Below are 22,518 nucleotides of genomic sequence, written 5' to 3' on the forward strand. Positions count from 1 at the left end.
CTACGTCTAAAAATATCTTGAGAAGAACAACTTTTGGGAGTAGGGCTGGTAAGAGATAAACCCTCTCTTGCTATAACAAGCCAAGTCAAGATGATGCAACATATATCGTTTTGTTTTTACTTTATTATAAATAAGTCTTATCATCATTATTATTTTTTTAAAAAGTTCATTGACACAAAATATATGAGCCCACAATTCACCAGCCGAAGGCTCAGAAGAGCTGTACTACTTCACCCCAGTCCTTCTCGTCCCACTGACCATTCTCACGCACATTTGGCGGGCTTTTCTTCCAGTTCCATTCTTTGATTGGCACGTGCCAATCCATCCCGTAGTTTGCCATAACATAAGACTCGGTTTCACAAGGGATGCGCACTTTCAATCCCAGAAACTCCGTCCAACAAAGCGTGAATTTTGGAAAGATATACCTGAAAAAGGAGTTGCGCGAAGTCTGTGAATTTTAGTCTCGTGATACTGAAAAATGGTCTTTAAGAGCGCCTGTTATTCAACTTGATACAGATATTTTATTGACCGAGCTCGACCGGCCGTACTGAGAAGACATCAGCCCGAGGTCTCCACAGCACGGATCCAGCGAAACGAGGTCTGTAAAGGAACGGACCGAGGGCCGATGTTCCCGCAGTGCAATCGAGAGCAACCTTGGTTAATAAGAGATGTATTACACGGATTTGTGAGTGAAAAAGAGGCTGAATACTGAGTGAAAATATTGGGCCGGCAATGAAGCATTCTGATTATCTGATTTTAGTTATTGACCCTCTCAGCTGAGCCTTATTCCCGCAATAAGTATGGGTAATCAAATGAAAGCGAGTAAAATTAGGAAATAATTTCACTTACGTTTTGTCAAAATTCTAATAATTTCCCGAACCTTTGTAAGTGAGTGAAATTATTTGGACTGTGGCAAAACGCAAGTGAAATTATTTCTTAATTACACGAGTATACTATTTGATTACCTTTTAATACCATGGGTGAAAAACTACACTTTTTTGGAATGTTTACTGTATGGAGAAATTTCGCACCAAACTTTGCCATAGTAATTTTGTAATTTCACAAGTGAAATTATAAATCAATGCTGAGATTTCGCGCCAAAATGAAGGGGTAATTTGTCACCCATGATATTAAACTTGTTATTACATCCTTAAAAATAATGCTCTTATTAAATGCCTGCGTTAGGCATACATGTCAACTTAATAACTGTGCCACGTGGAACGGCTTCATGTATTGAACAATTCATTGTTTATTTAGATGAAGGCACAAATATTTAAGTTCAGACTTTTTTATAACGCACACAACTTTGCTCTTCCGAAATGGTATCAAAGCAAAACCACGGACCGTGCAAAAAGCGAGAAAAGTTTCGAAAAGCCGAATTAAGATCGATCTAGATGGGACTTGATTTTGTGTTTCAGTGACTATTTGAGAAAACACGGCATGTTTCAGCTCTGATTGGTCAGAAAATATGCAAGAATATTTAACCAGTAGCATACTAACCATCATATAACCAATTTCAAACGCTAAACCAAGGGAACAAGGGAAGTTGTTGTCACTTGACATTAGAAAAAAGTCTTAAGTAATTGAGACAGCTATAACAGCATTGCAACCTTACTTGAACTTTTTGCCCGATTTGGCCTGTGTTCCACCATTCCACATGTAATCCTCCTCTTCATAGAAAAAGAAGATATCTAACTTAACGTAATCCTCTTTAGTTCTGAAGGACAACTCAAAGCTGTCTTCTATCTAAAAAAGATAGTGATGAATCAAATTAGTTCTTATAGAAGAATAAAAACCAGACACGGTTCTTTCAGTCGTGTTGCAGACTATCGACAGTTCGCAATCCGATTGGCTACAAAGGTGAATTCTGCCCCATCTGGGCATGCGCGCTGATCTTCACGCTTAGAACAAACAAAAAATAGGTTTGCAATGTGTACATGTGTGGGTTTTGAGCCATTGATTGAGAAATTCTATTTCAATTTTGTGAGTTCAACTGAAAAATGACCAGCACGTTTTCATATGAATGGTTGTGTACCAGCCCTCGACGTGCAAGGTACCTCAGAAATGGGCTACTGAAGTTGACAAAGGTTAAAGGAGCTCAGTCACGGTATTTTGAGTTATTTTGGCCACATACAAAATTACCTTTAAATGGTAGGAAACCTAAAAATAACAGTTTAATAAGATAGAAAAACACCAACGAGATAATGATAAACCATAAGGGAACAAGGATGGCTAAGGATGGAGAAGATTAACACGGATTACAAACGACGAATTTGAAAAATTGAGGCTAAACTTCTCAATATGCGCAAACCGTGAAGTAGCTCCTTTCACTTACCGCTGTAGCGTATTTGTCAAAAAGACATCTCACGCGCCAGCCCATTGTCAGCAAAGTGCTTTGACTAACGCTGAAAATGTCATCTTCACAAGCTCGATACAGTGATTAATTTACCTTTATAAATTTCAAGTTGTTAAATAACTAAGTGTTTCACTTGCCCACCGACGTTACCCAACGGTTTCAACACTTATTTAAGACCCTGAGCGTCAGTTCGGCCAGGGCTCTAACCCTCGACCTCCCGCACAGCAGTCTGGCGCTCTACCAACTGAGCTAACCAGGCGACGGTTAATACCTTGTTCGCTTGACAAATTCCGATAGTGTTGTAAAGTTACTTACTCGGCCAAATTTATGTTTTAAAAGAAGCCCAGCTTTCTCAAATTCCGATAAAAGAAGCGGATTATAGTCCTTTATCCAGATACCAATGTCAACATCTTTACTGTGTGGTATAATGTCGCATTGCCTGAACCAACCTGGAGATGAAAAACTGAAGCACATTAGTGTAAGTCAGAGATGTTTTACATTGTGAAAGAAAGTCCACAAAAAAAGCCGAGGATTGAAAGAAGTGAAAAAGAGATTTGAACGTATATGCTTTGCGATATCGATGTGAATACTCGGCTTCCTGAACGAGAGAGGGTGAAAACACGAACCAATGAACTAACTACGGATAAAGAAAAACGAAACCAAACAAAAAAACAACAGCAACAGCACATACAACGGAGCGAACGAAAGAACGAGAGAAAAAACAAACGAACGAAAGAGTGAATACACGAACAATTAAGAAAAAGAATGGCGAGCAAATAACAGAATAAGACTGAAGGAGCAAAGAGAGGACGTGTGAACGAACGAACGAACGAACGAACGAACGAACGAACGGGCGCGCGAGCGAACGAACCAATGAACGAATGTACAAGCAAACGACTGAACGTGCGAGCGAACGAATGAACGAACCAACCAACCAACCGATAAACGAACGAACGAACAAACAAACGAACGAACGAACGAACGAACGAACGAAAGAACGTGCGAGCGAGCGAGCGAGCGAACGAACAAAATAGTCTAAACAAACGAACGAACGTGCGAACGCAGGGGTGTGAACGAACGAATGGAAGAACGAACGAACGAACGAAAGAACGTGCGAGCGAGCGAGCGAGCGACCGAACAAAATAGTCTAAACGAACGAACGAACGTGCGAACGCAGGGGTGTGAACGAACGAACGAACGAACGAGCAAACAAACGATCCAACGAACGAAGAGGGAATGAACGAACGAGCAAACCAACAAGTATACAACAAACGAATGGCAAAACGAGCGAGCAAGCGAACGAGCTAAGAAACAAACCAAGCGACCAACCGAACCAACGAAAAAAAAAACTACGAATTAACGAAGTAAATTGAATGAATGCATAAAGTTACTCGAAATCTTACCATTGCATTGACTTACCTAGACAAGTCCCACTGCTGAGCCAGAACCTAACTCCCACTCGATGCAGAGCATTAATAGCTGCAGACAGAACCTCTAACGCCTTCTTCTTAAAAAGTATGGCATCTGAAGAAACGTCTCTTCCATATTTACTGTAGTAACGCTGAATATTTGTAAGATTACAACCTGTAAATCGCGACTGATTTGTCTCTAACGCTAGCTTCTCTGGATCTGCTGGAACATTGACACGTATTCCATCAACAAGATTTTCCTCGATGGCGAACCTTGGAATATAAAATACGATAGTCGCGAGTGAAACAGGACGTACTCAAAAATTTGCCACCATGAGATTTAACCAAACGTTCCCTTCTAAAAATGGCCTGGTTTGGCCTCTCAACTGTCAGTCAACCATCAAAGAGTGCATATACTTAAATAATCCACTTCGTGCACACAACCATCAAAGAGTATGGTAAAAAATAATTTGAGTCTGCGACAGGCTAAGTGGTCCACAACTGCAGGAACTTATTATCCCGGTATCAGATAATTAAGTGGAAGCGGGGGGGGGGGGGGGGACGGGGGCCACAATCCGGGAGGATGGGTATAGGAAGGGTCCGGGAGGCGGGAGACGAAAGAGCTGGAAGTGGGAGTTCTTAGAGGTGGAAACGGAAGAGAAAGGCAAAACGCTAATTTCTGTCATTTTTAATGCTTTCAAAAACAAGAACGTAAAATGTTATTTGCCTTGAATTCAGCGACCTCTGAAACTTCGGAGAAAACGAGCAAACGAAAATTCGCCCTTGGGCTGAAACTCAGGCTTACTTTCGCCGAAGAATTGCCATTTATTTATTCGTGAGTACCCATTTATACATACGTGTGTCCAGTGGAGTACAAATACACTATTTTTACAATCGTTTGCTCAGTGACCTGGCCTTTGAATGGCAGCGAGGCTGCGGGTGACTTTGTGTTGACCCAGACCTGACTGCTTTCGTTATGTAAATCAAGTTGTTCTTATGTTGACTAGTTTGCATTTAAATGAGAAAAGCAGCGAGGTCTGTATCAAAGCAAAGTCACCTTTAGCCTCGCTTGCATTCATAGGCCAGGTAACTAAGCCCACAACTATAAAATAACTACATTTTTATTCGTTTTCGTACCATATTTACCCTACTTTCGAAATCCTATCCACGCAGGGGATTCTCTATATTACCGACAGCTGAAGTAGGCTTCACAAGAACAAACTTCACTAAGGCCTCATTAAAATACTTTCGAAATTTTTACATGATTACCTTACATGACTAAAAATAGCAACCCAAAAGAGTTCGGCAGGGTTTATTCTCTTTTTTTAAAGGCGCAAAACCCGAAACTGTTATTTCAAAGGGCTTGTTTTCACCGGTACTAGAGGAAGCAATACACAATCAGTTTACTGAACAGTTATCAGTGTTTATGACGCGAATGTTTGATTTTCACTAGGTCATGAGCGCTCTCGGTCATATGCACTCCGTCACAAGTGAAAACTAGCTTTAAATGTTTCAATGAGCTGATGAGCGCGTGTAAACAGCTGCAAGTTTCAAACAACAATTCAATCCGAGAGCGGATTTGCTAAATAGTACTTAAAATCGTTGTTGAAAGAAATTTGATAAGAATTCTACTAAAACAATCACATTATTCTTTCTCGAATTCTGTGATGACTATCGCTTCACTGTTAGAAGACGGGACGATTCAATTTATTTCCACACTGTAATTGCTTTCCTAACACTTCTACCTTGAAAGGGATTAACTAGTAACACAGAAATATAGCAAATAATTGATTATGCTCATAAATTTATTTCTTCTCGGAGGTGAAAGTTGTTGGCAAATCTAACAGCTTTTCGATTTAAATTTCTATATACCATTCTGCAGTCTGCTTTCTTTGTCTAGTCGTTTTTTAATTTGCTTATGTTACGTAACAGCTCTCGTGTCAGTAGTATAGCTTAAACTGGTTGTACATAGCTTGCTCGGCGTAAAAGTTTCTTGAAAGCTCGTCGGTATTCTCTGCTTCTAGCGCAGTGAATCGCGGGATTAAAAACTGAATTGCAAAGCACAAGAGTTAACGTGAAAGACTCTATAGTTAAAAACGAATCAGGTGAAATTGTATGAGATCCCGAAACAATTCTACAGTGTCATGGGTATACAACACAACAAAACAACTCCGATCACAAATGATGGAAATGATGTACTCTTTAAAGGTTTGTTTGCTTATTTCAGTGTGCTCAATTAGTATAGCTGTGCTAAACACTTCGACACTTAAATAAAGTGATATGTTTTTTATTTAATTTTTTTCTTCTCCTTTAAAAACTTCGCCTTGGCAGACTGCTGACTCGTGAATTTTCCTATCCGCTTACGAGCTTCGTGATAACTAACAGTGCGGTAAAAAATAATCATAAAAATGGCCAGGAATATTACAAACCCACGCGAATAGTAGTTTAAAAGGGTGAGCTTATAAATAGAAAAGAAAATTGTGAGGAAAACCAGCGGCCACACGAAAACAACGCTAACGATTAATCAACGGTATAGAAGGGAATTTTATCGATATATACCGCTCGATGCTTATCAACGTCAAATGGAGTAGCGAGCTCATACGGGATGTTCCAATGAAGCGTCTTGCAGCGTATGGAATGGTGGAAAACTCTGATACCGGGGCTGCCTGTGAGGCGGTAGATTTGTTCAGCAATGAAGAGTGGTTGTCCCAATGCACCAGTCATAATGCCAGTTCCTGCCAAACAGGCCAGCAAAGCGTTGTATTCGTCTCTCAGCTGAGGTGTAGTCTTGACAGCAAGGATGATCAAGACGTTGAGAAAGATCGTTAATGGCGACACGAGCAGATTGACGATTGTTACCGATATCAGCGCAACAGACATTTATCTGGTAAGAAAGTTTGACCGCCATTCCGGGAAATTAAAGCCTTTGAGATGATAATCGCAACCGATTGAGTAAGATAAAGAGTTCACTTTAGTCAGTCTTAAATCTCAAAGAGCACTGAGGTATTGTGTGTCATTCGTAAAGACACACCCAGAAAAAAAGACTAGAAAAAAATCTCTCAATTCTTATTTGTGGTCTTTTCGCCGCAAGAGTGAAAAACGATTGACGAATATACTGAACTTAACACTGCATTCAATATCTTCCTGCAAGGAAATGTTCTAAAACCATCTTTTTAAGAGGAAAATAATTCTCTTGTGATAAAATGGCAATTACTTTCGATTAGAAAAGCTTTAGGTGACTACATTTCACAAGCCTCTATGTTTTCAAAGTTGTAGCGTCAGTTTTCCTTACTTTTGGTGAGCAGTGCTTAAAAAATACACACACCTTTTGAGGAGAGAAAGAAAATAAAATTGTACTTTAGAAGAGGATTTCCCATCTGAAATTGGCAGAAAAGTCCCTCTCAAGAAATAAGTAATTTCTTGCGTCGTTAAAGCCACTTTTAGATAATGATTACAATCGATAGGTGTTCAAATACAAAAAAAAAACCACACGTACAGGAAGTTAACGTGCATGAATTCAGTAATCTGAAGCAAGTCAAAGAACTGCATCCCAGGAAGATGAAAGAAAAGTGTCAAGCACTTTATAATATAAGATCATCTTTAGGAATTTCTGTAGAACTGTAAATAGAATTGTAAATTAAATAGAATTGCACTTTAGAAGAGGATTTCCCATCTGAAATTGACAGAACGAAGTCCTCTCAAGAAATAAGTAATTTCTTGCGTCGTCAAAGCCACTTTTAGATAATGATTACAATCGATAACTGTTCAAATAAAAAAAAACACACATACAGTAAGTTAACGTACATGGATTAATCTGAATCAAGTCAAAGAACTGCATCCTAGGAAGATGAAAGAAAAGTGTCGAGCACTTTATAATTTAAGATCATCGTTAGGAATTTCTGTTGCCAGCTACACTCTGCTCAACATTTTCTTAGCAATTTTTTTCAAGCGATATGTAAATTGTTTCCGGGTTGTTCAAATGCTTGGCAAAACATAAATTCTCTATATAATACAGTGGGTGGCTTTGTATATTTAAAAACAAAGAGTTCGCTGAAGTAAATCCTGTTCACAGTTTTCACCCGCGAGGAAAAACAAACAGATATTCTAGATTGATAACTGCTGCGTTTCTGTCGCCCTAGTTTGCGCTTTTTAAGCTCAAAATGTCATTTATAATTTGAGAGTAACATTGGGTAAATAAATTCACTTTTCTCCATATCAATTCTTTCAACTTTTCCTATATTATTGATTGAAGGCAAGCTGCCGTAAATTAAAACCAACATAGAAAAGCATGAATAGAATTTTAAAATAGTAGAAATATTCGATTCCAGGGACATTTTTAGGCGATGTTTCAAATATCAATTTTTATCACTGTGAAGCAAACACCGAACAAACTCCGTGAACTATGCATTAATTTACTGATGGAATTTCGCTATAACCTCAAACTATGCCTCACTTGAAACACAGAACTAGCAAGAGCTGTTGATATAGTGATAGCCCGGGCGAAGATTATATTTTGGTTATCGAAGTAAACTGACGAGTGATTTTTCCTTCTTTCTCTCGCAATGTTAGCCGATATACCATTTTCTCTGTGTTTCTATCGACTTTTGGTAGCCACGCTGTTTAAGCAATAGAATGTTTCTGTCGAGGAACTATCGGCTGATTGTTGCCCCGCGGAAATTTGATGTTCTTAAAACAAATCTTTTCCCTCGAAGCTTCGTTTCTCGGGCAAATACGTTAGTTTCAAATTTTCAAGGGGCAACTATCAGACCGATAGTTCGAAGACACAAACACTCTATTACCTTTATCGTTCACCAATAAATCATTTTCAACGTTTTTAGATGAAGGGCGTGAAAGTCAAATGTAAAATTTGAAAAACGAAAACAGGCAAATTGCGTCTTTCAAGTTTTCTTCTATAAGCTTGTTACAGAAAAATTTTCACGGACGAGATTTATCCATCCGGGTATTTTCCTCAGACGGGCACCGGCTATGGGCAGATATAAAATACGAAAAGTTTACAGAATTAATATAGGAAAATGAATCTATTTACCCAATGTTACTCGAAAATTATAAACAACATCATGAGCTTAAAAAGCGCAAACACACCAATGATTAATCTAGAATATCTCTTTGTTTTTAGATATTTCAGATGGGAAGTGCTCTTCTAAAGTACAATTGAATTTTCTTTCTCTACAAGCTCTCCACAAAAGGTGTGTGTATGTTTTTAGCACCGTCTTTTTTTTTCTTAAAAAAAGTAAAGCCCGACGCTACTGCTTTGAAAACATAAAGGCTTATCAAAAGTAGTTACCGGAAGCTTTCAAATCGAACGGATTGCAATTTTATCTCGACAGAACTATTTTCTCCTTGAAAGGTGGTTTGAGAACATTTCCGGGCAGGAAGATATTGAATACAGTGTTGAGTTTTTATTTATTAGTTTATTCGTCAGTCCCTCTGCACGCTTGCGGCGAAAAGACCACAAATAAGAATTGGAAGATTTTTTTCTTGTCCTTTTTCTGGGTATATCCCTAAGAATAACGCACAAAACAGCTCAGTGCTCTTTGAGATTTACTACTGACTAAAATGAATTCCTCATCTTACTCACACAGTTGCGATTATCATCTCAAAGGTTTCGATTTCCCGGAATGGCGTCCAAACTTTCTTACCAGCGAAATGTCTGTTGCTCTGATATCGGTAACAATCGTCAATCTGCTCGTGTCGCCATTAACGATATTTCTCAACGTTTTGGTCATCCTTGCTGTCAAGACTACACCTCAGCTGAGAGACAAATACAACGCTTTGCTGGCCTGTTTGGCAGGAACTGACATTATGACTGGTGCATTGGGACAACCACTCTTCATTGCTGAACAAATCTACCGCCTCACTGGCAGCCCCGCATCAGAGTTTTGCGGCATTCCATTGGCTGCAAGACACTTCATTGGAACTTCCCTTACGAGCTCGCTACTCCATTTGACGTTAATAAGCATCGAAAGGTATATATCGATCAAGTTCCCTTTTAACTACCATGATATCGTTACTAAACGTCGGTTGATTGTAAGTGTTCTTTTATCGTGGTCGCTGTCGGGTTTTCCCATGATTTTGTTCTTTTTCTATGAAAATGACGTTTTACGCTTTATTCTGTCCTTGCTCACAAAATTTCTAAGTATTTCTATTCTTATTTTTTGCCGTATAGCTACTTATTACGAAGCTCGAAATCAAATGCGGAATTATAGGGCTCAGCAAATATCGTCAGTGGCCTCGGCGACATTTTTAAAGGAGAGGAAAGCTTTTAAGACTACAACATTTGTGATTGGAGTAGTGTTGCTGGGTTACATACCAATCGCACTATTTAAAGTTGTCTTTGCACTTCTTATAAGTTTACCCGAGACATTTTTAGCTATAGAGTCTTTCATATTAACACTTTTGTTCTGCAATTCAGTTTTTAATCCCGTGATTTATTGCGCTAGAAGCAGAGAATATCGACGAGCTTTCAAGAAACTTTTACGCCGAGCAAACTATGTACAACCAGTTTAAACTGTATTACTAATACGAGAGCTGTTACGTAACATAAGCAGATTAAAACGACTAGGTAAAGAAAGCAGGTGCAGATAACAGGACTTGATATATTTGACCCTTACACCTGGTGTGTTTACAAAAGTTCCGTGGATGTTTTCGTCGAGGATTTGTTTTTGTTCTGTTTACAAAGCGAAGGAAAACCTCCAAGGCTGTGGGGATGCCTTCTTTGATATCTTTAGATTTAAACTGAGAAGACAAAGAAGCAAACTTAAGGAGTGAATGAACGGCTAAGAAATGAACAGCCAAACGAGTGCAAAGCAAACGAACGTCCGAACACAACGCAACCGAACAAATAGAGGGTCGAAGCTCCCAAACACCAAAAAGGAAATCAAGCAAAGACGGCGGCAACACCAAAGACAACGTGGAATAAAAAACTACTTTATATCCAACCTGCGAATCTCGCAAGAATTTAGATTCATTCTGTTTGCCTATCGTTGTTAAACTTAGAGCTACTCCAAACAGAATATGACTAAGGATTCGGAGGGGGTCTTAGGTCTTGGTTTTTGAGATTCGGAGGGGGTCTTAGGACTTAGTTTTTAAGATTCGGAGGGAGTCTCAGGTCTTAGTTTTTGAGATTCGGAGGGGTTCTTAGGTCTTAGTTTTTGAGATTCCGAGGGGGTCTTAGGTCTTTCTCAAAGTCAAGGAAAAGTAGAAGTCCGGGAATTTTTTTTTTGCAGCGGTGTAATCAATAACGCTGTCAATTAGACTAATGTTCTCTCCTATAAACCGTCCTTTCAAAAAACCAGTCTGGTCATTGTGTCGTAGGTCTTAGTTTTTGAGAATCGGAGGTGGTCTTAGGTCTTAGTTTTTGAGATTCGGAGGGTGTCTTAGGTCTCAGTCTTTGAGATTCGGAGGGGGTTTTAGGTCTTAGTATTTAAGATTTGGAGGGGGTCTTAAGTCTTAGTTTTTGAAATTTGAAGGGGGTCTTAGGTCTTAGTTTTTGAGATTCAGAGGATGTCTTAGGTCTTGATTTTTGAGATTCGGAGGGGGTTTTCAGTCTTAGTTTTTGAGAATCGGAGGGTGTTTTAGGTCTTAGTTTTTAAGATTCGGAGGGGGTCTTAGGTTTTAGTGTTTGAGATTTGGAGGGGGTCTAAGGTCTTAGTTTTTGAGATTCGGTGGGGGTCTTAGGTCTTAGTTTTTGAGATTCGGAGGGGGTCTTAGGTCTTAGTTTTTGAGATTCGGAGGGGGTCTTAGGTCTTAGTTTTTGAGATTCGAAGGGGGTGTAAGGTCTTAGTGTTTGAGATTCGGAGGGGGTATTAGGTCTTAGTTTTTGAGATTCGGAGCGGGTATTAGGTCTTAGTTTTTGAGATTCGGAGGGGGTCTTAGGTCTTAGTTTTTGAGAATCGGAGGGAGTCTTAGGTCTTAGATCTTAGATCTTAGGTCTTAGGTCTAAGATCTTAGTTTTTGAGACACCCCTGTTCGGTGCTCCAAAACTTTGCTCAGGCTAAATATACAACGACAGCGTTTAATTTCAAAAGGTAACACAAAAAATTAGTCAGGACTCGAGGTTCACCTTCTCCAAAATACAGAGAACTTGGTCAGTTCATGCTGGTGTATGTAGAGGACGGCTATGAAAAGTTGCAGAAGGATTTTAAATGCCATTCACAGTGCTGTTAATTCAGCCATGGCAAACTACCAATTGCAAAACCAATTACTTTTTGACCATCAAGTGAAAACCGCTCTGAATTGTTTCTTATGGGACAATTCAGGGCTCAAATGTACTGGGAATAGCCTTCTAGTCATAGACTAGTTGAGATTCACTTGGTTGTTACATCGTGATATAGTTGACTCTGTAGTCTCTATGGCTCGAGAAGGAAAAACAGCTATTTTTATAGTATCTGATGCAAATCAAACTTAACATTCCGCTTACACATGCAGTTCTGTGCAGTCAGACTTGCCGTTGTTGGTTGTCTAAGAATTAATGCTAGAGATTTTAACGCCATATTTTGCAATGATACTGAACAGGACCTTAACAAAACAAACCTTAAAACAGGTTGTAATGTTTGTTTATGTGCCGCAAAGGACAGACTTTTATGGTAAACAGGTCTGTACCATTTGCTATATGTCCATTCTGAGTGATTCGGAAAAAGAGAGCTTGAACATGGATATGCAATGAAAACTGGCATCAAGGTTAATGAAAGGGTTTTAAAGCAAAGTCTTAAATTTTGCAACATTGATGCTTGTAATTGTTCCTCAGGTCTTTAATTTCACGAGTTTGTTGCAATAATTAGTGAAATAAGTCGCATGAAAATAAGTAACAAAATAGTAGGCTCACCTGTTATATGCTGCAGAATATTTCACAAATTCACTTGCAGTATCTCCCTGAAGAGGTCCATGCCATAAATATGATGTCCTGTCATAAAATATCACCAGCTCTATAACTGTATCAGCCTGGGAAATGCTACATGTTGATACTATAAACTTGATATCCATGAAATCTTTGCTTGAATCAAACCAAGGCTCTTGAACCTTGTGACATACCATAAGGAAACCTTGTATTTGAAGATCTGTTCTAAACTGGGTCTAAAAATAAAATTAATTTGTAAAACAGAATGTTAATGGTTAGACTGATAGGAGCTCGCTCTTTTCCTCTCTCCTTTTTTTTTTTGTCACCCTGGCCCTAGCTGTGCTGACAGGGGTTTCATTAAGGACTGGCATCGTGCAAACTGACTGGCTGTGAGGATGATTTTGCCCGCCTGGTTTTACTGTCTAGAGGAAAGTTTTTGTTGTTAAGAAGTTCAATTTAAAAACGTTTTGCCTGCCTCTGGAAACCAGTTGCCCAGTTACTGAAAATGTTAATGAAACCCCCAGGCCTCAAAAGGTGGATAAAGCTAACCACCAGATAAATCGCTATCCAGTGGTTTAAGTGTCAACAAAACAAACCATGCTATCCACTGGATAGTGATTTATCTGGCAGATAGTGTTATCCACCCATTGAACAACCTGGTCCTGGCTAACAAGGCAGGAAGGCTAATTAAGTTATGAGAGAGACACCAGCCTTGGGGCTGAGCTTGGGCAGGGGCAATTGAAGCACTGAAGAAAAGAGACATGTAAATGAAGCTGCGATCTAACACCTTTTAGAAATACAACGATATAGTTATAGAGTCCTCTCTGCCAAATAAGACCTAATTCTCAAACTCTACAAAACACCTCATGTTACGATTCATAATATTTTACTCTCAATCTTGTATGCAATCCAAAATGCCCCATCCTCCCCAAAATACCAAGAATACTAGTAACCGGAACAGAATCATTTATAGCTTCCTATCATCGTTTTCAGCCTGGGAGGGTGACTCCCATATAAAAAGGACAGGGGTGTTTGTCGTACCTTTTAGGGGTTGAAAAAGCCGTTTTTGGTACCTCTTAAGGTGTTGAGCCTCAAAGGTCCACTGCGGGAGCTTTTGCATTACCTTTCAGGGTATTGACCTGAGCAAACTATCACATCATAGTAGAAAATGTGTTGTTTTAGAATTGGTACCTACTAGGGGTGAAAAAAAATTTCAAGCCATGCCCTCAAACATGATCTTGGCACCCCCGTCCTTTATAAAATTCTCTTCCTCAGCATTTAGGGTGTTTATGATGACTATAACCAACAAAAATGAAAAACAAAATGACTGAGGTAAGCACCTCAGTTTGTCTGATACTAACTATGGCCCTAATCAGTAATGACATCTTCAGTGGAAGTTGGTTGGTGCCAGGGGTAATGTAGCAGCTCTCGTAAGGTCTCACATGAATGGCTTGCTACCCTTTGAGAGAACAATAGAGCAAACAACAGAAACAATGCCCCTAGCCCTAAAACAATAACAGCTGCTAACAATGAAGAGAATTACAAGCTTACGAGAGCTGCTACACTTCTGGGTGCCGGAGGTGATGTGCTTGAATAATTGACCTTAATCAGCCACCAGGAGTTTACATCTGTTATCATTGATATTTCTTGTGACATGACACATGCCTAATCAGATGCTTATATGTGCATGATGGCCTCAAATCCTCTTTAACAAAGATATACATACATGTACATGTACTTACTATCAGCACTGACAGTGAATGTCTTTGTCCTTTCTGCCATTCAAAATTTATAACACCAAATATGATGTGCTGATTTTCACAAAAAACTTTGCACCTATCTCCTTGACCAGCAACTTGATCAAAGTCTGTTTTTGGTGAGGCAAACACCAGTGGATGAAACAGAAATACTGGAACACTGTGCTTCTTGCCCACTTCTGTAAATGCCCTTAAATATTTCTTAAAAAAGAAGATCACTTTGTAAGTAAAGTTATCATTTGCAGGGCTTGACAGCAATGGAAGCAAAATGGAGCTACAAAATAAGAACAGAACAAGAGGTCACAGAGTATAGACTGAAATGTTAAGCAGTATTCCGCTACAAAAAAATTCTTTGTAAAGGTGAGCAGAAATTCTTTTCACCACCTGATGCATGATTATTCTGCAAAGTCCAAAATCAAAATTACTTCTGTATATACATAAATGTAATTAGTTAAAGATCTCCAATATAGCATAAAGAGAATATGAGTATTCCCCTTGATGGGGTGCTAGTCTATCGCAGGGTTTAACCACCCAGCAATAAGTTTTTTAATACCCATTTATACACCTGGGTGGACAGAGGCCTGTGAGAGTGATGCGTCTTGACCAAGAACAGAACCATAACGGTCCCATTTGGCCACCCTGGACTCCCTACATTAAATGCAGTGAAAGTAATAAGTAAAAGTAAAGCCTGCATTTGGGAGGAGTGACGGCCTCATACATGGTTTCTAAGTGCACTCTCTCCAGATTGAGGAATCCGGGTTTGAGCCCTAGCCCAGGGCATTGTGTTGTGTTCTTGGGCAAGAAACTTTTCTCTTAAAGTTCCTATCTCCACCCAGGTGTATAAATGGGTACCGGTGAATTTAATGTTGGGGGTAGCCCTACAATGAACTAGCATCCCATCCAGGGGGGAGTAGAAATACTCCTAGATGCTTCATGCTACAGAAACTGGGATTAGCGCCGGCTTTTGCCTGCAACTGAGCCAAGCAGCCCATCAGACCAACACTTACATGTATCTCTGGGCGCCATGGCATGAAGCAACAAAGGAGTTTTTCTACCTTACACCACCCCCTCCCCACCCCTCTGGATGGGATGGTGGTCTTTTGCAGGGTCACCTCCGGCAATTCGCCATCCTTTCGAGGATTTTATCTTGGGTCTTAATCATGATCCACAAAGATATTAGTCAATAACGTTTTTGGATTTATTGGGATTTTTAACATTCTTCCCAGATCTTGACCGAGATCCAAGATCTTACAAAGATCAGAAGTTCTTGGAGCATCTTTACAAAGGTCTTTACAAGATCTTACATATGGATCTTTGCAAGATTTTTCAAAGATCTTCTAAGCTCGTTGACGATTGTGCAAGATTCTCAAAGACTTTAAAGTTTTCCACCAGGGTTGTATACTGTGCTCTCACTCATAGGCATACATTAGGTCTACATGTATATCTGCCTTCTTTGCCATTCTCCTAATGAAAAACAAGATGAAGTCCAATGTTTGCAATTAAGGTGTTAATATCAATACATGCAGGAGGCACAGTGGCCTCACAGTTAGTGCACTCTACTCCGGAGCGAGCGGTCCAGGTTCGAGCCCAGGCTGGGGGCATTGAGTTGTGATCTTGGGCAAGACACTTTCACTCTCACGGTGCCTCTCTCCATCCAGGTGTATAAATGGGTACCAGCGAATTTAATGCTAGGAGGGTAACCCTGCGATGGACTAGCATCCCACCCAGGGGGGACTAGAAATACTCCATGCTACTGAAACCAGCATAAGCTCCGGCCTGATGGGCCACTTGGCTCGTATGTAGACATAACCTATCAATACATACCAACGCAACGTTCCTTTGGTTTCGATACGGGAGCAAACCTCGAAGGCTCTCTAAAACTCGAAATCTAGAAATCAACTGTTGGAGAAAGAAAAATAATAATATTGTACACTATTAGATCTGAAGATAGATTAACTTGGGTTGCATAAGCCTTAAGCCTAAATTAATTTGGCTGACGCTTTCCTTGGACCAAAACAAGACCGAATATATAAGCTTAGATATTGAAGTCATAAACATTGTATCATTGAACTGGAACAGTACCGTACTTAAGTATATTTTTTTGCTTCTTACATACCGTGTTATCAATTGCTTTAAGAGATAAGATTTGCAAGAACATAAACGTGACAGAGATCACTAAAAGGAGAACAAGGATGATCCATCGTGTGAGAACAACTCTTCCTTTCATAGCGGTCTTCTGTCAACTTCATCCGCCATGTTTAATGTGTTTATCGCTCCAGGCCTCTGTCAAGTATCTGATAGATGTAGTCTGGGAACTAACAAAATGGCCGCCGATCGTTTTCGATGACGAACGGGAAAATTTTAATCGGTGCTTTGGCGTTAACGCTGTTCTTTCTAGTGGCTGGGTTAGTCCGTAGCTTTTTCCAGTTTCCTGAAGATAAGGTGAAGTACAATTTGTTGTATGTAAGGGTGGAAGGGAGCTATGAGAATTTGTCGCTTAGCTTTGCTTTGTTCTTGGTTGCGTGTTCTCACAGGCGGCCCATATCGCATGCTCTCTATGCAAATTTCCATGTGAGAATACAAATCAAATACATACTTTGGTTTTGCTTTCATTGAGAAAAAATAACTCGCCTAAATAGCTTTAAATTGACTCCAAGAACACACAGACACGAGGTAATATAAGTCAGTTTCCTTTAAGCCTCATCTACTCGTAATTTTACATCTATCTTTTTGTCTCTTTTTACTTTTGTAAGGACTTCCTAGCAGTACATCTGACTGTGGGCAAGTATGTTTTGCAGGTTGCAGGTTGAAAAATCGACTTTTAAGTCCGAGTGAGTCTACTTAGCACTCTGGTTAGCCTAAATTAGCTTAGGTTGCTTGCGGTTAACCTTTATACTGGGGTTTATTCGACTTCAACTCAAATAAACACGTTACAACCTGCAACCTGCAACCTGCAACTTGCAACCTGCAAAATATACCTGCCGTCTGACTATCGTCCATTTTGTTCAATGCCAACTTTCTGACCCTTTGAATCAGAAGAAATGCATTGACGTGGTGGATCTTAGGGCATCTGAAGTGGATGGTGGGTTGGCGGGGGGTGGGGGTGGGGTGGGGAAAGCACAGGGGCCTGTGAAGAGAAAATGGATTAATGTGATTGATCTAGGGCATTTGTGGTGTGAATGTGGGGGTGGGGAGAATAATTTATACATTTTATGCGATTATTATTATAATTTCTTCAAGTTAATTTATTCAAGTTAATGTATCAAGTTAATTTATTCAAAGGACAAAATTCCACTCCACCCTGTTTTTGTGAAAGCCTTGTTCTACCTCTGGGTGTGTTTTTGTTTTTGTTTTGTTATTTTGACGTTATAACTTCGTGTTTTTTTGACTTAACATCATGAAGGTTGTTGGCACCAGGCTCTTAAAGTCCAGCATGATGGAGGGGAGAATGAGAACCAATGAGAAGCATGTTGTAGTGGATGTCCTCAAGTTTTTTCATCTTGAGGATGGTTTGGAGTTGCGTTGGGTCCATGCAGTGAACAGTCAAAAAAGACTTCAGGAAGCCTTATCTGGAAAGACCATGATGCTGGAGGCAGATGTTTTGCTGCGCCCTGCAGATGGAACACCAATTATGGCTCACCCTCCCGATACCGAAAGTGACCTTTCACTTGAACAATTTCTCAAAGAAACCATTGGCACAACTAAAGGTATCAAGTTGGATTTCAAAAGTACAGCTGCAATTGAACCTTCCTTGAAAATTCTCTTAGATATAACTTCAGGGCAAGAAGTACATAACCCGGTATGGTTCAATGCTGACGTCATACCTGGTCCATGCCACAAAGATACTGAATGTAATGATGCAGTTATTGATCCACACGTTTTTCTTTCTCTTTGTACCAAGTATTACCCCTCAGCTGTCCTTTCCGTTGGGTGGACAACTGGGGAACATATTTTTGTGGAAAAGGATTTCTATGAGTGGCATTTTGTTAACCCAATGAAAGACTTGCTGTCTGACGTATCACAAGCTATCACCTTCCCTATCAGAGCCAACATGGTTGGTAACTCAACGGAACAGATCACTTGGCTTCTCAGTCTCTCAGATCAATACACGTTGACGATTTGGTCAACAAACTTCGACGAGCCAAACATGAAAGAATTGGTGAGCCTGCGAAATAGAGTCGACAAAAGTAGGATTTTTTATGACATACCTCCTGATCAGGAAATAAAGTTTATGGAAGAACTTAAGCATCAAAATTAGATGTATTTATGAGGACATTATGTGAGACTCGTGGATAAAGATGTAAAGAATGGATTTAAAGTGTGAAACGCAAATCTCTTATTTTGTTTTCAGTTTCACGGTGGAGAAAATTTGTGAAAACATCTCTTCTGAGAATCTGCTCTTCAAAACAGCTACGAGTCTCAGACTTACTGAGAGACTGGCAAACAATTTTGACAGTCGCGAAATTACACTGAAGACATTTGTAACACTAGTCACACAAAGTCATAGATAATTAGAAATAGATAACGACATTTGCAGGACATCGCGAGGAATCTATAGGGGAAACTTTGCTTGGAATATAGGACAATACAGATAAACAAACTCTTTGTGTTCCCTTGGTCTTTAACAATGCTTGGTGTGGTTAGAAAATCTCCCTTGAAAGACTTCCCCTATCGTTTACCATTTTCAAAGTTGAACAACATTTTTTTCTTGCTCGAGCGTGTGAAAAACGTTTGGAGATCTGTTTACGTCATTAAATACGATAACACTAAATGTCCAATAGTTGATAACGCTGCTATATATTCGTATCAAGTCCAGGTGTGCGTTATTTTCCTTGAGAAAAAATTCCTAAGAAAATACGCGCGTTGATTGGTTAAAAATCGTGTTTCTGTAACTCGATAGAAACACAGAACTAGCACGAACTGTTGACGTAATGACGAGCAAAGAGAAGTGACATTTTGATAATCAAAGTTAACAAGTTGTTTTCCTGTTATTGGTCGCGGTATTTTCTAAAAGAAACAGAAAACATGTTCTCCGTGTTTTTATCGAGTTATAGAAAAAGGAGTGGAAGTCTGGGAGAACGAGAAATGCTGTGGGAACACAAGCCGCAGGTGAGTGTTTCCACAGCTTTTTCGAGTTCTCCCAAACTTTCACGAGTACATGTTTTCTATTTCTTAATTAATATAATTTTCGGGGTGAATATAGGAATCTGACATTCTGGTAAGGAAACTCGGCTTATGCTGATTTGTTAGAACCCTTATTAAAGAGAAAGAAAACTGAAAGACAGTTTTTTATCGCACGACAACTTCTTACGTAGACTTGGCACAACTCGACCTTTGCTCATAAAATCCTTGAAAGTCTACTTATTACGTGAAGTACCTCAAAACTGTATTCTTTCCTAGGGTGAACAGAACGGGTTGAATTACATTCCAGACTGAAACTTTCTCCACGTAAACGCCAATTTCAGTTCAAGAAGTTTGTTTGCCGGCCAGCAGGGCCGAAATTCGGGCAACCCTTAAACACGGAATCCGGAAACCGGAATCCGGTTCGTGTTTTAGGGTAGCCCTTTGAAATTCCATGCAGTCGCGCTGACCTGCGATAATATCCTCCCTCCCTCGCTCCCTCCCTCCCTCTCTCCCTCCCTCCCTCGCTCCCTCGCTCCCTCCCTCCCTCTCCCCCTCCCTCCCTCGCTCCCTCCCTCCCTCGCTCCCTCCCTCCCTCTCTCCCTCCCTCGCTCCCTCCCTCCCTCGCTCCCTCCCTCCCTCGCTCCCTCCCTCCCTCTCTCCCTCCCTCCCTCTCTCCCTCCCTCCCTCGCTCCCTCGCTCCCTCCCTCCCTCGCTCCCTCCCTCCCTCGCTCCCTCCCTCCCTCGCTCCCTCCCTCCCTCTCGCCCTCCCTCCCTCTCTCCCTCCCTCCCTCGCTCCCTCCCTCCCTCTCTCCCTCCCTCCCTCGCTCCCTCGCTCCCTCCCTCCCTCCCTCGCTCCATCCTTCCGTAAACAAGACACCAGGGAGTTTAAGAAAACCACAACGGCAACGGAAACGGGAACGTCGCCAAACAAAAGGTTTAACGAGGAGGACAATGGCTGTGCACGTGCGTTATAATTCTTGGTACATTTCTTTGCCGTCCTCCGCAAAACAACAACGTGAAATGACCAAATTCTGTGTTGTCTGGAAAACGTGAACGACGACGACTAATAGGCATTTTACAGTTGTCTGTTCAGTGACCTGGCCTTTGAATGGCAGCGAGGCTGCAGGGGACCTTGTTTTAATACAGACCTCACTGCTTTTGTTGTGTAAATCAAGTTGTTCTTATGCTAAGTAGTTTGCATTTAAATGAGAATAGCAGTTAGGTCTGTATCAAAGCAAGGTCACCTCCAGCCTCGCTTACATTCATAGGCCAGGTAACTAAGCACACAACTGTAAAATGACCTATTTTTCAAATTTCAATTTCCAGTTTAACGCTATGCTCCATATCCAGTTTCTTGATAACTTTTCGATTTTCACAGTCTTAGTCTCAAACTGCTGTGATTTGATTTGATGATTAACCAAAACAACTCAAGGGAGTTCAGTTCAGTATTGGAGTCAATAGTTTCAACAGTTTTAATTACTTTTCATTTTCTAGCCTTGTGAACTACTAGTTAATACTAACAAACAAACAAACAAACAAACAAACATACTACAACATTAAGGAATAAGATTACAGTATTACATTTAGATTACAGTAATAAAATTTCCATTTGAGGATGCCGTGTACAACTTGTATCCGAAACAGTGGCGAGGAGTCAAGTTTTGAAATCATTCAGGCATGATGTTGCCCGTTGCAAATCGGATAGAGGGCAGTTTTACAACCTGGCTCCTCTGTACAGGAGTGTGAGGTCGTAGAAGCGTTAGCAAACTGTTAAAGACAGCACAGTCTCAATAAAGCGAATCGCCTTAAAATCAAGCAGTGTTAAGTTATACTAATCGCCACACTCAACATTCATTTAATCGTACAATTAAAACCAGTGTTTGAAAGATTATAAAAACGCGTCTGCATACAGCTGTACAAATAAATATCATAACGGGAATACTATTATATTATGGACCACTTGGCCCCCACGCAGACAATTGTTACAGTACAATATAGTGACAGCATTGCTCTAATATGATATCTGTATACACATTAGTTGTGCAACGCTTCGAGTGGTAGATCATGGAATATCCCACGAGTGTCTTGTGTTTTGTCAGTGTAGACACGAGCTTTTCATTATTTATATCATGCCATAGAAAATGCAGTGGCTAACAAAAGCAATGTAGCGCATGGTGTGAAGGTAGGGTGTATTTTCTGCATTCTGTATACTGTATTCTAATTGTCTACGTGATCTATTGCATGGTATAATAAAGAATTAGATTATGAGCTGGAGATTTCTATCGCGTGATAGTTTACGAGGGCGCAGCCCGAGTCAACTATGACGCATAGAAAGCGAGAGCTAATAATCTAATTGTTTTAGTATAAATCTACTAGTCGTTCAAAAATTTATCTAAATCCTCTTCACAGACGCTTCGAAAACGCCAAGAAGCGGCCGTCATTTTGTTAACCAGGGCACACTACTACGCTACTCACTATCTATCACAGAATAGATAGTGAGTAACTTAGCCAATCAGAGAGCGGCATTCGTGATAGATTTATACTAAAGTGTAGTACACAATGACGTTTTCAATGTTACTTTTTTTGCTCTTCATTCTTCTTCTTTTCTCTCTGAAAGGAAGACAGCTGCCTAGCAGGAGGTGTTCCATAAACCTTCAAAGCAGCTTCTTCATATTGGCTTTGATTCAGGTCTGAGTCTTCACTCAATCGATGATATTTTTCCAGCATTTGATCCGACAGATGTCGAAATTGGAGTTTTGTTGACTTATTGTCCTGTTTGCAGTCCTTCTTCTCTTCCTCTTTTGGCCAGGTCGGGCCTTCTTTTTCCTGTCCGCTCGAACAGTTTGCCTCCATGTTGGATCTAACAATCAATCAATCAATCAGTCAGTCAGTCAGTCAGTCAGTCAGTCAATGAATGAATAGGTAAGCAAGCAAGCAAAGAAACTAGCCAAGGAAAGAGCAAACGAATTTAAAGTACAAACGATGGAGAAAAAAAAAAACAAACGATCAAAATGA

General features: G+C 40.1%; 3 protein-coding genes and 1 pseudogene across 3 annotated transcripts; 2 read left to right on the forward strand and 2 right to left on the reverse strand.

Annotated features, from left to right (window-relative positions):
- Positions 1–17: 17 nt before the first annotated feature.
- On the reverse strand, positions 18–16,606 carry LOC145475211 (ribitol-5-phosphate transferase FKTN-like). The gene is made up of 8 exons (XM_081455232.1): positions 16,496–16,606; positions 16,204–16,278; positions 14,365–14,580; positions 12,611–12,858; positions 3,776–4,038; positions 2,672–2,805; positions 1,616–1,746; positions 18–425 (listed from the first exon to the last, which is right to left on the reverse strand). Exons 1-8 carry the CDS (start codon positions 16,604–16,606, stop codon positions 212–214), a joined length of 1,392 nt encoding a protein of 463 aa, XP_081311358.1. The 3' UTR covers positions 18–211.
- On the reverse strand, positions 6,053–7,603 carry LOC145475214 (uncharacterized; annotated as a pseudogene).
- On the forward strand, positions 7,592–12,600 carry LOC145475213 (histamine H2 receptor-like). Its single transcript, XM_081455234.1, has one exon. It carries the CDS (start codon positions 9,343–9,345, stop codon positions 10,291–10,293), a length of 951 nt encoding a protein of 316 aa, XP_081311360.1. The 5' UTR covers positions 7,592–9,342; the 3' UTR covers positions 10,294–12,600.
- Positions 16,607–16,650: 44 nt separating the features above from the next.
- LOC145475212 (protein FAM151B-like) lies at positions 16,651–19,986 on the forward strand. The gene is made up of 2 exons (XM_081455233.1): positions 16,651–16,821; positions 17,783–19,986. Exons 1-2 carry the CDS (start codon positions 16,723–16,725, stop codon positions 18,635–18,637), a joined length of 954 nt encoding a protein of 317 aa, XP_081311359.1. The 5' UTR covers positions 16,651–16,722; the 3' UTR covers positions 18,638–19,986.
- Positions 19,987–22,518: the final 2,532 nt, after the last annotated feature.

The sequence above is a fragment of the Orbicella franksi genome, unplaced genomic scaffold (assembly GCF_964199315.1).
Source record: "Orbicella franksi unplaced genomic scaffold, jaOrbFran1.1 SCAFFOLD_44, whole genome shotgun sequence".
Taxonomy (NCBI): Eukaryota; Metazoa; Cnidaria; class Anthozoa; order Scleractinia; family Merulinidae; genus Orbicella; species Orbicella franksi.

Bases quoted from the DNA above. Each gene is read 5' to 3' on its own strand.
- LOC145475213 (XM_081455234.1), top strand. From the start codon at position 9,343: ATGAATTCCTCATCTTACTCACACAGTTGCGATTATCATCTCAAAGGT.
- LOC145475211 (XM_081455232.1), bottom strand. From the start codon at position 16,606: ATGAAAGGAAGAGTTGTTCTCACACGATGGATCATCCTTGTTCTCCTT. The intron at 16,279-16,495 runs GTATGTAAGAAG...TTTCTCCAACAG, and splicing joins TTAAAGCAATTGATAACACG to TTGATTTCTAGATTTCGAGT. The intron at 1,747-2,671 runs GTAAGTAACTTT...TATCTTTTTTAG, and splicing joins TAAAACATAAATTTGGCCGA to ATAGAAGACAGCTTTGAGTT.
- LOC145475212 (XM_081455233.1), top strand. From the start codon at position 16,723: ATGACGAACGGGAAAATTTTAATCGGTGCTTTGGCGTTAACGCTGTTC. The intron at 16,822-17,782 runs GTGAAGTACAAT...AACATCATGAAG, and splicing joins TCCAGTTTCCTGAAGATAAG to GTTGTTGGCACCAGGCTCTT.